General features: G+C 34.2%; 1 protein-coding gene across 1 annotated transcript; it reads left to right on the top strand.

Moving 5' to 3' along the window:
- The first annotated feature begins 2,039 nt into the window (after positions 1 to 2,039).
- Positions 2,040 to 9,000, top strand: LOC112518506 (transmembrane protein 56-B-like). Its single transcript, XM_025126224.1, has 9 exons — positions 2,040 to 2,179; positions 2,537 to 2,689; positions 4,732 to 4,820; positions 4,923 to 5,061; positions 5,800 to 5,874; positions 6,647 to 6,768; positions 6,851 to 6,926; positions 7,015 to 7,074; positions 8,685 to 9,000. Exons 2-9 carry the CDS (start codon positions 2,573 to 2,575, stop codon positions 8,826 to 8,828), a joined length of 822 nt encoding a protein of 273 aa, XP_024981992.1. The 5' UTR covers positions 2,040 to 2,179; positions 2,537 to 2,572; the 3' UTR covers positions 8,829 to 9,000.
- The last annotated feature ends 1,492 nt before the right edge of the window (positions 9,001 to 10,492 follow it).

Here is a 10,492-nt window from a genome sequence, read left to right as displayed (position 1 = left end):
GTGTTGTTCTTGAAAGTTCTTCTCTTTGTAAGATTGTTTAGGTTAGGTTTTCCTTTCCTATCTTCCGCAACAATCTTTTGTATTTCTGTGTGTATTAATTCTTGATATAAATCAATAAGAATTAAAAAGTTAAAAAAAAAATCTGTGTAATTGTATTCAACCCCCCCTTCTACAATTACTTTATGTTTATTGCCTTACCCTTCGAGACTAACAATTAATATTTTAATTCAAAATTGCCAAAATTATAAATTTCCTAATTTATCTATTAATTTGTGGTTAATATTGGTTCTCACAGTTACCACAAACTAGTTAGTTCTCATTTGATTAGGCCCCTATATATATATATATACAGGTATAGAGTTATAGGCGGGGTATTATATACATAGTGTTGTTTCTATAATCTGATTATCTCAAGCTGTTATTATGTCTTAGCAGATGAAATATTATAATGATCAGGGCAAAACAAAAACATGAATGACTTAAATGCAACGTGTGAAAATATGTATACTCAAAATAGTGTTACGGTGGAATCTCCTAACTTAATGAGGTTAACGGTGATACGTTGAAGATATGGCACAAAGTTCAGTGTGCAACAAGATGGTGCTCGATGCTTTCACTCCTCCTATGTCGCAATGGAAGATAAGGTGGTGTTTGAGATTGCTTATAAAAGTTTTTTTAACTTATTTCAGCCTGACACCGATAATAAGTTGTTTTATGGTGTTTGGATAAGAAAAAAAAACTGTTTATACCGGTGCCAAACCGGTAATAAGCTGTTTTTGATAAGTTAATCCTTCCTGACTTATGGAAAACTGCTTATTACCAATTTACAATTTTAACACTGTTTTATTTAACTCTGGTTTAACACCACATAAGTTAATAAGCACTTTTACAAAAAACACATAAGTTAATAAGCACTTTTACAAAAAAACATAAGTTGTTTTTAATAAGCAATCCCAAACACCCCCTAAACGAACCAAGTGATAATGGTTCTTCTAAAAGGGTTTGATGCAGGGACATGGCGAATTTAAAAACGGAGTGACTTTGTTCAACCATATCATATTGCACAAACAACACATACTTCACATATAACTTATCAAAGCTCTATTTTTTAAATTTGTGTAACTAACTACAGATAAACATAATAAAATATAGGATAAACATCTAATTTTAAATATAGAAAATCTGAAACATAATCAAGATAACGAATTGAGTTATAACATAATGCTTAATTATTATCTTGATAAAAAATTATATTATTAAACCAAAAATAAATTAATTTATTATTAAATATAAATTAAATTATAATAGGAAAATTGAATTAAATAAATTAAATAAAAAAAAGGGAGAACTACTAGATAGTTAATTTGATATTAATATCCATATAGTTTTTTTCAAAATTTTATAATATGTTCAAATTTATATTTCATTTAAAAAATAAAAACATTATTGCTTTCTCAAAACAACATAAAACCGTATTATATCGATAAAGATAAAAACTAAAAACTAAACATTAAAATCGAGATATATCTCGATTCATTACACGAGTACCCTTTTAGTATCGTTAAGTCATGGTAGCCGATCAAATAAGCCATGGATGGACCTGGTGTGATGGCATGGGTGGCACGTGTAACCGTATTATTTCGCGGCCGAAGGGTAAAAAATTAGGTTTGTTAACGGTGCTACCGTATTTCCCTGAAATCCAAATGGTGCAACTAAAACCCAAACAAAACAAAGCCCAAATAACGAAAACCATACTTTTTGTAATTATTTTTGGGTATATATTGACCGTTTTCAAAAGATGAAGACTCGTCGGGTACAAGTTTAGGAGTTGTTTATCGGTACTATAAAAACCATAATTTTTGCAATTATTTTTAGATGTATATTATACTATATTAGTTATATGGTGCCACCGTTTGAAAAAATTTCTGGATCCGTAGCTAACTCCTTGGTTATATAAAAAATAAATCAAAGGGTAATTTGGTCATTTTGTTTACCGTTATTATCATCTCCAAAACATTAATGAGAAAATATCTTTCCATGAAAACCCAAATCCAAATGCAAGTGAACGGGGATCATGTGAAGGTATCGGAGGTCCGATTATCGCAATTCTACTCCGTATATATCTCCGGTTCCAAAACAATGGGCACAGACCCTTGTCCGCCATTGATTACCGATCAGGGTAAGAACACCATCGCTATTTCAGAACTCTCATTCAATCATTTTCTCTTTTCAATCATTCATTATATTATTCATCAATATAAATACAAATTCTGATCATCCCTTTTTCTTAAATTCCTTAAAGAACCTCTCAATCAATCAATTTCTTTTATAATCAGAGGGGTCCTTCGTTTTTGCTCCAACAGATTTGAAGATTTTATTTTATTTCGTAAAACCCAGTAGGTTTATAGATTCTTATCGCATGTTCATGTTACGGTTTCGTGACTTAATTTATGTAATCAATGATATTTGACACTTGAATTGTGTTTTCAGTTTTGGTTTTGTTTGTGTTGATTCGTGTATTATGTTTTCTCTGTAGGTTATTGAACCTTGGGATCGCATACATAGAAGAACCATGTTGGGTTTGAATTATACTTCCATCTGTTCAAATATAATCGATGATTATGCAAGTTTAAGTACCGAAAGACGATGGTTGTTATCCGTTGTTTGGGGCATCATTATGTGTAAACTTGTAAGTATTTGTTGCTACTTTTGTCTATTTTACATTTATGCAGTGAATATGTGCTTTTAAGTCTGATTATGTTGTCAATTGTGTTGGAACTTGTAAGTTCGAATGGCAATAGAGTAGTTCATGCATGCACTAAAATATTGGCATTAGCGGTGCACAAAGGCATGCATAGTGATTGTAATAGTTTTATAGTGATGCCTCATGCATCTTGTGAGAACATGTGGAACCTTGTTAGATTATTGTTTCAAAAGAGCCCTTCTGACGTATATTGAGGAGCAATGGTCCAAGTCTAGCCAATGTGGGACTTTAACACGTCTCAATAACACTTTTGCTTATGGGTCCGCTTGTATGATTTGGATAGTTGGTCCCTTTTACAAGATGTTCGAAAATTATATGTTAAATCAATGGTGACCCATGTTGCCCCATTTTCTTGTTTTTTGGCATATTAATTGGAAGCATATGAAAGAAATAGGATGGAATTGCAAATGTAAGCGAATGGTTAATGGGGAAACCTGATGATTACATGTAGGTTTTTGGCTTTCTAGAGGACTATCTCTCCACAGAGTCGCGTCCAAAGGGTTACAAAACAGAATGCCAGCCCAGGCCACCCAAACCTCTTATTTATACTTACAAGTTACAACTACTGATGCAACAGAAAGTAATTTAACCACGCAATATCCCATCTAACAACTTGCTACCTATGAAGTTACCATATTGCCCTTTACTACTCCGGTGTGTATCAAACTCAAAGCTTTATTAGGTTTCTTTTTATGTGCTGCAAGAAACTTTTTCTGGGCATTAAAGAAGATTTTTGTGGTTCAGTAGGAAAATATACGATGGGACCTTAACCATTTTACCTTAACCGCATACCACCTTTTGGTGTTCCTACCATTGTAGGGAATGGAGCTACTTGGATCGAGTTTCATCTTGTCTACTTCCGGTTGAAATGGTTTCTAAAATTTGATACCATTTTCATAGTCCTTCTCCTTCCTTTATCCTTGTATTGGGAGGAACTGATATTTTATCATTGTTATATTAGATTCTTCAGAAGTAAATTGATATATATATATATATATATATATATATATATTTCTAAGAAATAGCAACAAACTTTGGTGCAATAATCACCATATGGTGCTTCTAACCAAAGTTTTTTTTGGGTAATCATTGGTTTCTGAGCCAGCTTACGCACACCGACTAATCTCCCGGGAGACCACGAATGGCCTAGAGTCATCTTAGGAGAACCTCCATGGCCACAAGTGGCAGCGCCTGGATTCAAACCCAGGGAATATGCCTGCTAGTAGTTTCCAACCTCTTATTTCAACAAACCAAACCAAACGAACTCAATATATCCCACTTGCTAATAGGGTCTTGGGGATTGGATGTACACAGACTTTTCCTCTATCCCAAGGAGTAGAGAGACTGTTTTTGTGAAGACCCCCACCTTGCAATTCAAAATGATAAGGGAAAGACGAATGCTAGAGACTGGTTAAAAAAGCAGCAAGAGTGTGTATAAACGTGCAATAAGTAAGATGAAATGGTGAACAGGTTGCCATATTATGCTTATATAGAAATAGAACAATAGAGAAGTGTATACATTTTCTGATTTAATGTGTTTAAATCAATATCCTTGCAGTATACTCCCTCTCTTCCAAAATAAATATCCACAATGACAAAGACGTACAGTTTTAGAAATGTGTAATTATTTTACACCCTTTACTTAATTAAATGACAATTTTACCCTTAATAATAGAGGGAATAACGGCTTTCTCCATCTCATAATTAAGGTAGAACTGGAAAATAGACACTTCCAAAAGTGGACACTTGTTTCGGGACAAACTAGAATAGTTACGTGGACACTTATTTTGAGATGGAGTGAGTATATAGAAGTTCTCAAAAAGTAGTTAAACTTTTTCTTTGTTTTACTTGCCTCTTTACGTGCTTCTCTTTTATTGAGATTAAATGCCAACTTCATCTGATATCTTCTTGTTTTATGCACCGTCCATCGTTCAAAAAGGTCTAAACAATTACATTTCTTCTTGAAGTCTTATGAATTTACAGGAATAATTACCCCCTTGGTCTTCAAAGGTTTCATCAAACTCAGCAACGCACATAAACTTGAATGGAAAAACCGGTTATTTACTTATATCTTCATACTCATCGTTCTCTTTTTCAACTTCTTTACCTTTTTATTACAGTTCCTTTAGCTAATGTGCTGTTAGCTTCCTTTTTTCAGGGGTTTCTCCACCTTCCATGCGCTTTTCGTGGTTGTTGCTTCTTTTTACTTTTTGCTCATTTCGGATCTTTTTGATGAACATGTCAATGACGGGTTGATCATCAAGAGAAGGTCTACCTTATCGGACACCATACTTGGGGTATGTCTGATTTTGACATAATATATTGCTCTATGAGCAGTTAATTTAAACTATTTCGCCTTCCCTAATCACCATACTTGAGATCAAATTTTGTACCATATTTCTAGAAGTTTTTATGCAACTGGGTTTTCGACATTTTTTCTTGATCTATTATGGAACATGTTCGCTGTGTTCTCGAGTCTTTTTTTACAAAGGGAAGGAAAGGAAAGCAGGAGGGAAGAAAAATTCTTGTGTTCTTGAGTTTTTTGAGGGAAAAGAAAGTAGGAGGGAAAGAAAAAAGTGTTCTTGAGTTTTTCTTGAGAGAAAGGAAAGGAAAAGGATGGAAAATAATGTTGATTTTCCTCCCAAATGCAGGAGGAAATGGAAGGAAAAGAAAGGAAATTTTTTATAACAATTAAAAATATTTATAAAATCACATATTTACCCATCAATTACAATCTGCTATAAAACAAATAAGGATATATTTGTAAAAATAACATCTTTTCTTTCCTTTCCTTTCTCTCCTGCTCAAGAACATGAAAATTTATTTTCTTTCCCTTCACTCTCAAGAACACAAATAGGAAAATTTCTTTCTTTTCCTTTCTTCCCAAATTCGAGAACACAACGTTTATGCCAGCACATGACTAATTGTGTCTAGTGGAACATTTTATGTTGTTTATTGGCGTCTTGTGTCTGTTTCATGACATTTTCTCCATGGGTATGCACTAATTCACTTGTTTTTTTCTTGTATCATTGCAGATGTCTTCCGGTTATTTTTTGTCGGACATGGCCATGATTATTTGGACTTATCCAACTTTAGGCGGTCTTGAATATGTAAGCAACTCTTATCGCTTAATCCCCCCTCCCCCAACCAACAAAAACAGTAATAGTTGCATAAAACAATACAAAATAGTTATATTTTTTAGTTGGATCTGCCAAGTAGTGATTACGGGTGTGTTTGGTATCCAGACAGGACAAAACAGGACAAAACAACTGTTTAGCGTTTGGTAAGACAAAACTTATAAAATGTCAATTTACCCCTAATGAGTTGTTTATATATTTTGATTAATTTATGTAATTTATTAAATTATAATAAAATAAATATTTTTATAACAAAATATATCTTTAAAAGTTTTCGTCAAGACGATTAAAATGACACCAAAATAAAAGGTTAATGTAGTTTCCAATTTTTATTTTATATATTTTTTATATTGTTTTGTTATTATTAATGTTTAATAAATTACATAAATTAATCAAAGTATAGAAACATATAAAAATAATATTATGAGGACAGTAAAATGAAACTTTAAAGCATAAAATACCATAAATAAAATTTAAAGAATGAATAAATTTAAAGAGGGAGACATATTTGTTGTTTTAGAAGAGAATTAGGTTTTATTTTGAGGTTATATTGGTAAAATATAGGTCTGTTCCACCTTGTGCCATGGGATGAGGGTAGAACACATTTGTTCCACATATAAGTCCTGCCAAACGTGGGACAGTGATCCGTATTCTGTTATGTCCTATCCTGTGTACCAAACACACCCTAAGAGACTAAATCCAAAAAGTCAACCCTTTGACAAACTTGTGTTTGTATCTTTCTTAGGTATTGCACCATGGCTTGTCGATGTTTGCAATCACGCAATCAGTGTTAAGTGGCGAAGCTGAGATGTACATCTTCATGGTTCTTTTCACGGAGAGTACAACACCCTTTGTGAACATAAGATGGTAACCAAAGTGTACGAACGTGCTTGAAAATTTTATTTATTCGCGTTCATAGCTTGGAAAATCGTTAATGACACGAATGCAGGTATTTGGATGTTGCGGGTATGAAGGCTTCGAAGCTTTACTTGTGGAATGGTATTGCAATGTTCTTAGGGTGGCTGGTACGTGTACCATATGACTAATTTCTTCGTTGTTCTTGTGGTGTTTTTTACAGTAAAATGTTTAAATGAAAGCTTATGATTCATTCAGGTTGCAAGGATCTTGTTGTTTGGCTTCTTTTTCTACCACATCTATAATCACATTGATGAGGTAAATCGTCTAAATTGTTTACACTTGATCTTTGAAGTCTGTATATATATTATATATATATATATAGAGAGAGAGAGAGAGAGAGAGAGAGAGACCAAGGGGAAGGTTTTAATAAGAAAGGCAAAAAGGTTGAGAACATAAGAATAAATTATTCATATATACATTCGAAGATGCATATATCCACGTTTTACCTACCCTTTTACCAATTATTCACGTATGAAGAAGTATATGTGAACCCATGTTATGTTCTACCAAGATTCACAAATGAATCATATATTCGTACATTCTCAACCTTTTTGCTTTTTTTATTTGATCCTCCCTGTGTAGATCAATAATCAAATACAAACCTGTGAAAACTAATCCGAACCATTTAGTGAGTTTGATTTAAGTTATGATTCATATTGTTTCATATATTTTGTTCTTGTGTGTGTTTCATGTATAAACGTATTTTCGTGTTTTTTTCCACACGCAAAACAATGTTGAACATTTCAAATATGAAACAAGACTTTGTGAATGCTGCATGTTTCACATGTGTTGTTTCATTTATAAAACAAAACAACACATGAAAGCCAGTCTGTAAGTTTGTAACATTTATTCGGTTTGTATTTGATTTGCGCTCTCTCTCTCTATATAGGGTTGGGTTCAAACAAGAACACCCATATCACATGTGATAATACAAATTTGCTAGTCCCTCGTCTTTGATGTAATCACATGTGATGGACTACAATATAACGTCATATGGCGTTTTCATGTTTTCGTAAAATAACCTCAATCTTGTATATACGTATCGGCAAAGGATTGTGTGAGAAGGGAAGTTATAGGGAGAAGCATAAGAAGAGATCTGAACCCTTGATCATTTTTAATCTCATGTCCACCCATGAATTGCCCTTTAGAAGGGAATTACCTCATTAGTATTGATATTCAATTATGATTGATCCAAGGGTGGAAATCTCTTCTTACGCTTATCACCATAACTTCCCTTCTCACCGGAACCCAACCCATGCATACATAGTTATATTACCTACATAAGTCACTTTTGTAAATTAATCTTCTAGTGCTTTTTTTAAGATTTTATGGGGTAGTTAGGTAATTTTATATTAGCTTTTGTAATCAATTTTCTTGTGGCAACTCTGGTGTCTCTTTAGCATCGCATCCAAACACCCCATGGCTAAAACACTGGTCAAGGTTCATGAGGATGTGGTGGAAATCTCATCTTCCGTGAGTTCGAATCCAGGCACTACCAAAACCCTTGTAGCCATGGAGGTTTACATGCGATAGACTCCAGGCACACCTACCAAAAACAAGAACCTGTTTGAGGGTTCATTTGTTTCGTCCATTTTGTGGGTCCCATTTTCATGATCTGAGTGTAGCACGAAACATGAGACCCACAAATGGATCATTGGCCCAATAGTATCTGAGTTACCAGTAGAAGGCAGCCCCCACGAGGTAAAAGGACCCAAACCTCAAAAAAGATAAACCTCCATGGCCACAAGGGTTTTAGAAGCGCCTGGATTTGAACATGGGAAAGATGAGCCTTAACCGTTGCGCCAAAACCAAGTTGTCCCTCTTAACGGTTCTTGAAATGAAAACGGATTGTCGGGTTTTTTCAGGTGAGACAAGTCCATACGGCGGCCTTTTACAGCCTGCATATAATTCCGCCGGTGCTAGCGGTGATGAATTTGTTCTGGTTCTTCAAGATTGCCAAAGGGATGGTAAGAACTCTCAGGAAGAAGACTCATAGCCATACCAGCTGATCTCAGTCTTCACCCAGTACAAAAAAGAAAGGATAATTATGTAATTACACATCCTGTGAATTCAAACTGTGTATAGTTTAGTTCTATTTTGATGCTTAGCCAATTGATAGTCTTCTGTTTTGGCCCAGAAATTGCTACCCCTGATATTTATAAAAAATGTATTTTCCATTAAGAAAGCTTCAATATAAATTATTTCTCATTATTGAAGGTTATTTCAGATATTCATTTTCTTGGCCAAAATGTATCGAAATATAACGTAGTTTGTTTTAGATCATATCCAGTAAGGGAAAAGACTGTTACTCGGTTAATGATTACCGGGTAAGAGACACTTACAAACAGTTCATTTTTATGGCTGAAAATGTTACCTGACAAGCTAAATGACGGTGGTGACTCCTTGCTGGTAAGTACTTACCTCGTAAGCGTTCGGTAAATGGCCCCTTAGTCGAGCAAGATTCTGACAATCTATCGAGTGCCATCAAATATATCGATCTTCTTTAGAGTATTTATGAGGAAGATATTGCATTTTTATCATGGTGGTTGAGTTCTAGTGAGAATGAAAGTTATGATGAGAAGGGTAAGAAGAGATCTCTACCTTTGGATTGATCATAATCAAAGAGAATCATTAAGTCAACACTAATGAGATACTAGGTCAATTTCCCTCTAATATGCAATTCACGAGTTGTTTTGGATTTAAAAGTGATCAAGGGTCCAAATTTTTTCTTAAACTTCTGACCTTATTACCTATTCTCACATGATCATTCATCATGTCATAATTAGGCACGACAACGGGGCCGGGATGGGGCGGGTTTTGTAATGCAACTATGCAAGGACCAGAAAATCTCAAATAAGCGTTTACTAAGTCATATTACCTTATCAGATGAATATGCAAGGACCAGGAATCTCACCTGATAAGAACAAAGGCAAGAACCGATAGTCTTAGGGGTCGTTTACTAAACACTTACCTGGGTAAACGCCTATCAAGTCATATTATTTTATTGGATAAATAAGGTAAGAACCAAGAATCTTACCCGGTAAAAACGAGATAAGGACAGAGAGTCTTACCCGGTAAGTGGGGAATTGACTCTTGTCACGTTTAGCGCTTACCAGGTAAATTGTTGCATAAGATGCAGTTTTTGTTGACTAAAATCTTACCCGGTAAGTAAACAATTACGTTGAATTTTACTGATAAACATTTATCGATAGGTGTTTGGTAAACGACCGCTTACTTGATAAGTGAGACGATGACTCTTACCACAGTTAGTACTTATCAGATAAATTGTTAGATACGTTACCATTTTAATAGACTAAAATTTTACCAATAAATAAATATAATATTAAATTTTATCAATAAACACTTATCCGATAACCATTCCATAATTTTTCCCGTATTTTACATCATTTTGCATTACATAGAAAGACAACTAATTTTAGTATAATACGACCACGTGCACTTGAAAAGACGTTGTGTGTTTTTCCATTTGTAGAAACTTGCAAATATTATGCGGGAAATCGTGTCCGTTAATCATCACTCGCTTTATTCGGTCAAAACAGACAGTCTTCCCGGTCTTCCCTCCCACCCACCACCACTACTACTATGACCACCACCACCACCACCGATATACACACATATTCTCTCTCTACAAATGTTTTCTCTCTCTAAGACC

The sequence above is a fragment of the Cynara cardunculus genome, assembly GCF_001531365.2.
Source record: "Cynara cardunculus var. scolymus isolate 2C chromosome LG 9, CcrdV1, whole genome shotgun sequence".
Lineage (NCBI taxonomy): Eukaryota > Viridiplantae > Streptophyta > Magnoliopsida > Asterales > Asteraceae > Cynara > Cynara cardunculus.
The sequence above is the reverse complement of the archived record's forward strand: the minus strand, read 5'-3'. Positions and strand labels throughout refer to the sequence as shown.

Bases quoted from the DNA above. Each gene is read 5' to 3' on its own strand.
- LOC112518506 (XM_025126224.1), top strand. From the start codon at position 2,573: ATGTTGGGTTTGAATTATACTTCCATCTGTTCAAATATAATCGATGAT. The intron at 5,062-5,799 runs GTATGTCTGATT...GTATCATTGCAG, and splicing joins TATCGGACACCATACTTGGG to ATGTCTTCCGGTTATTTTTT. The intron at 7,075-8,684 runs GTAAATCGTCTA...GGGTTTTTTCAG, and splicing joins TCTATAATCACATTGATGAG to GTGAGACAAGTCCATACGGC.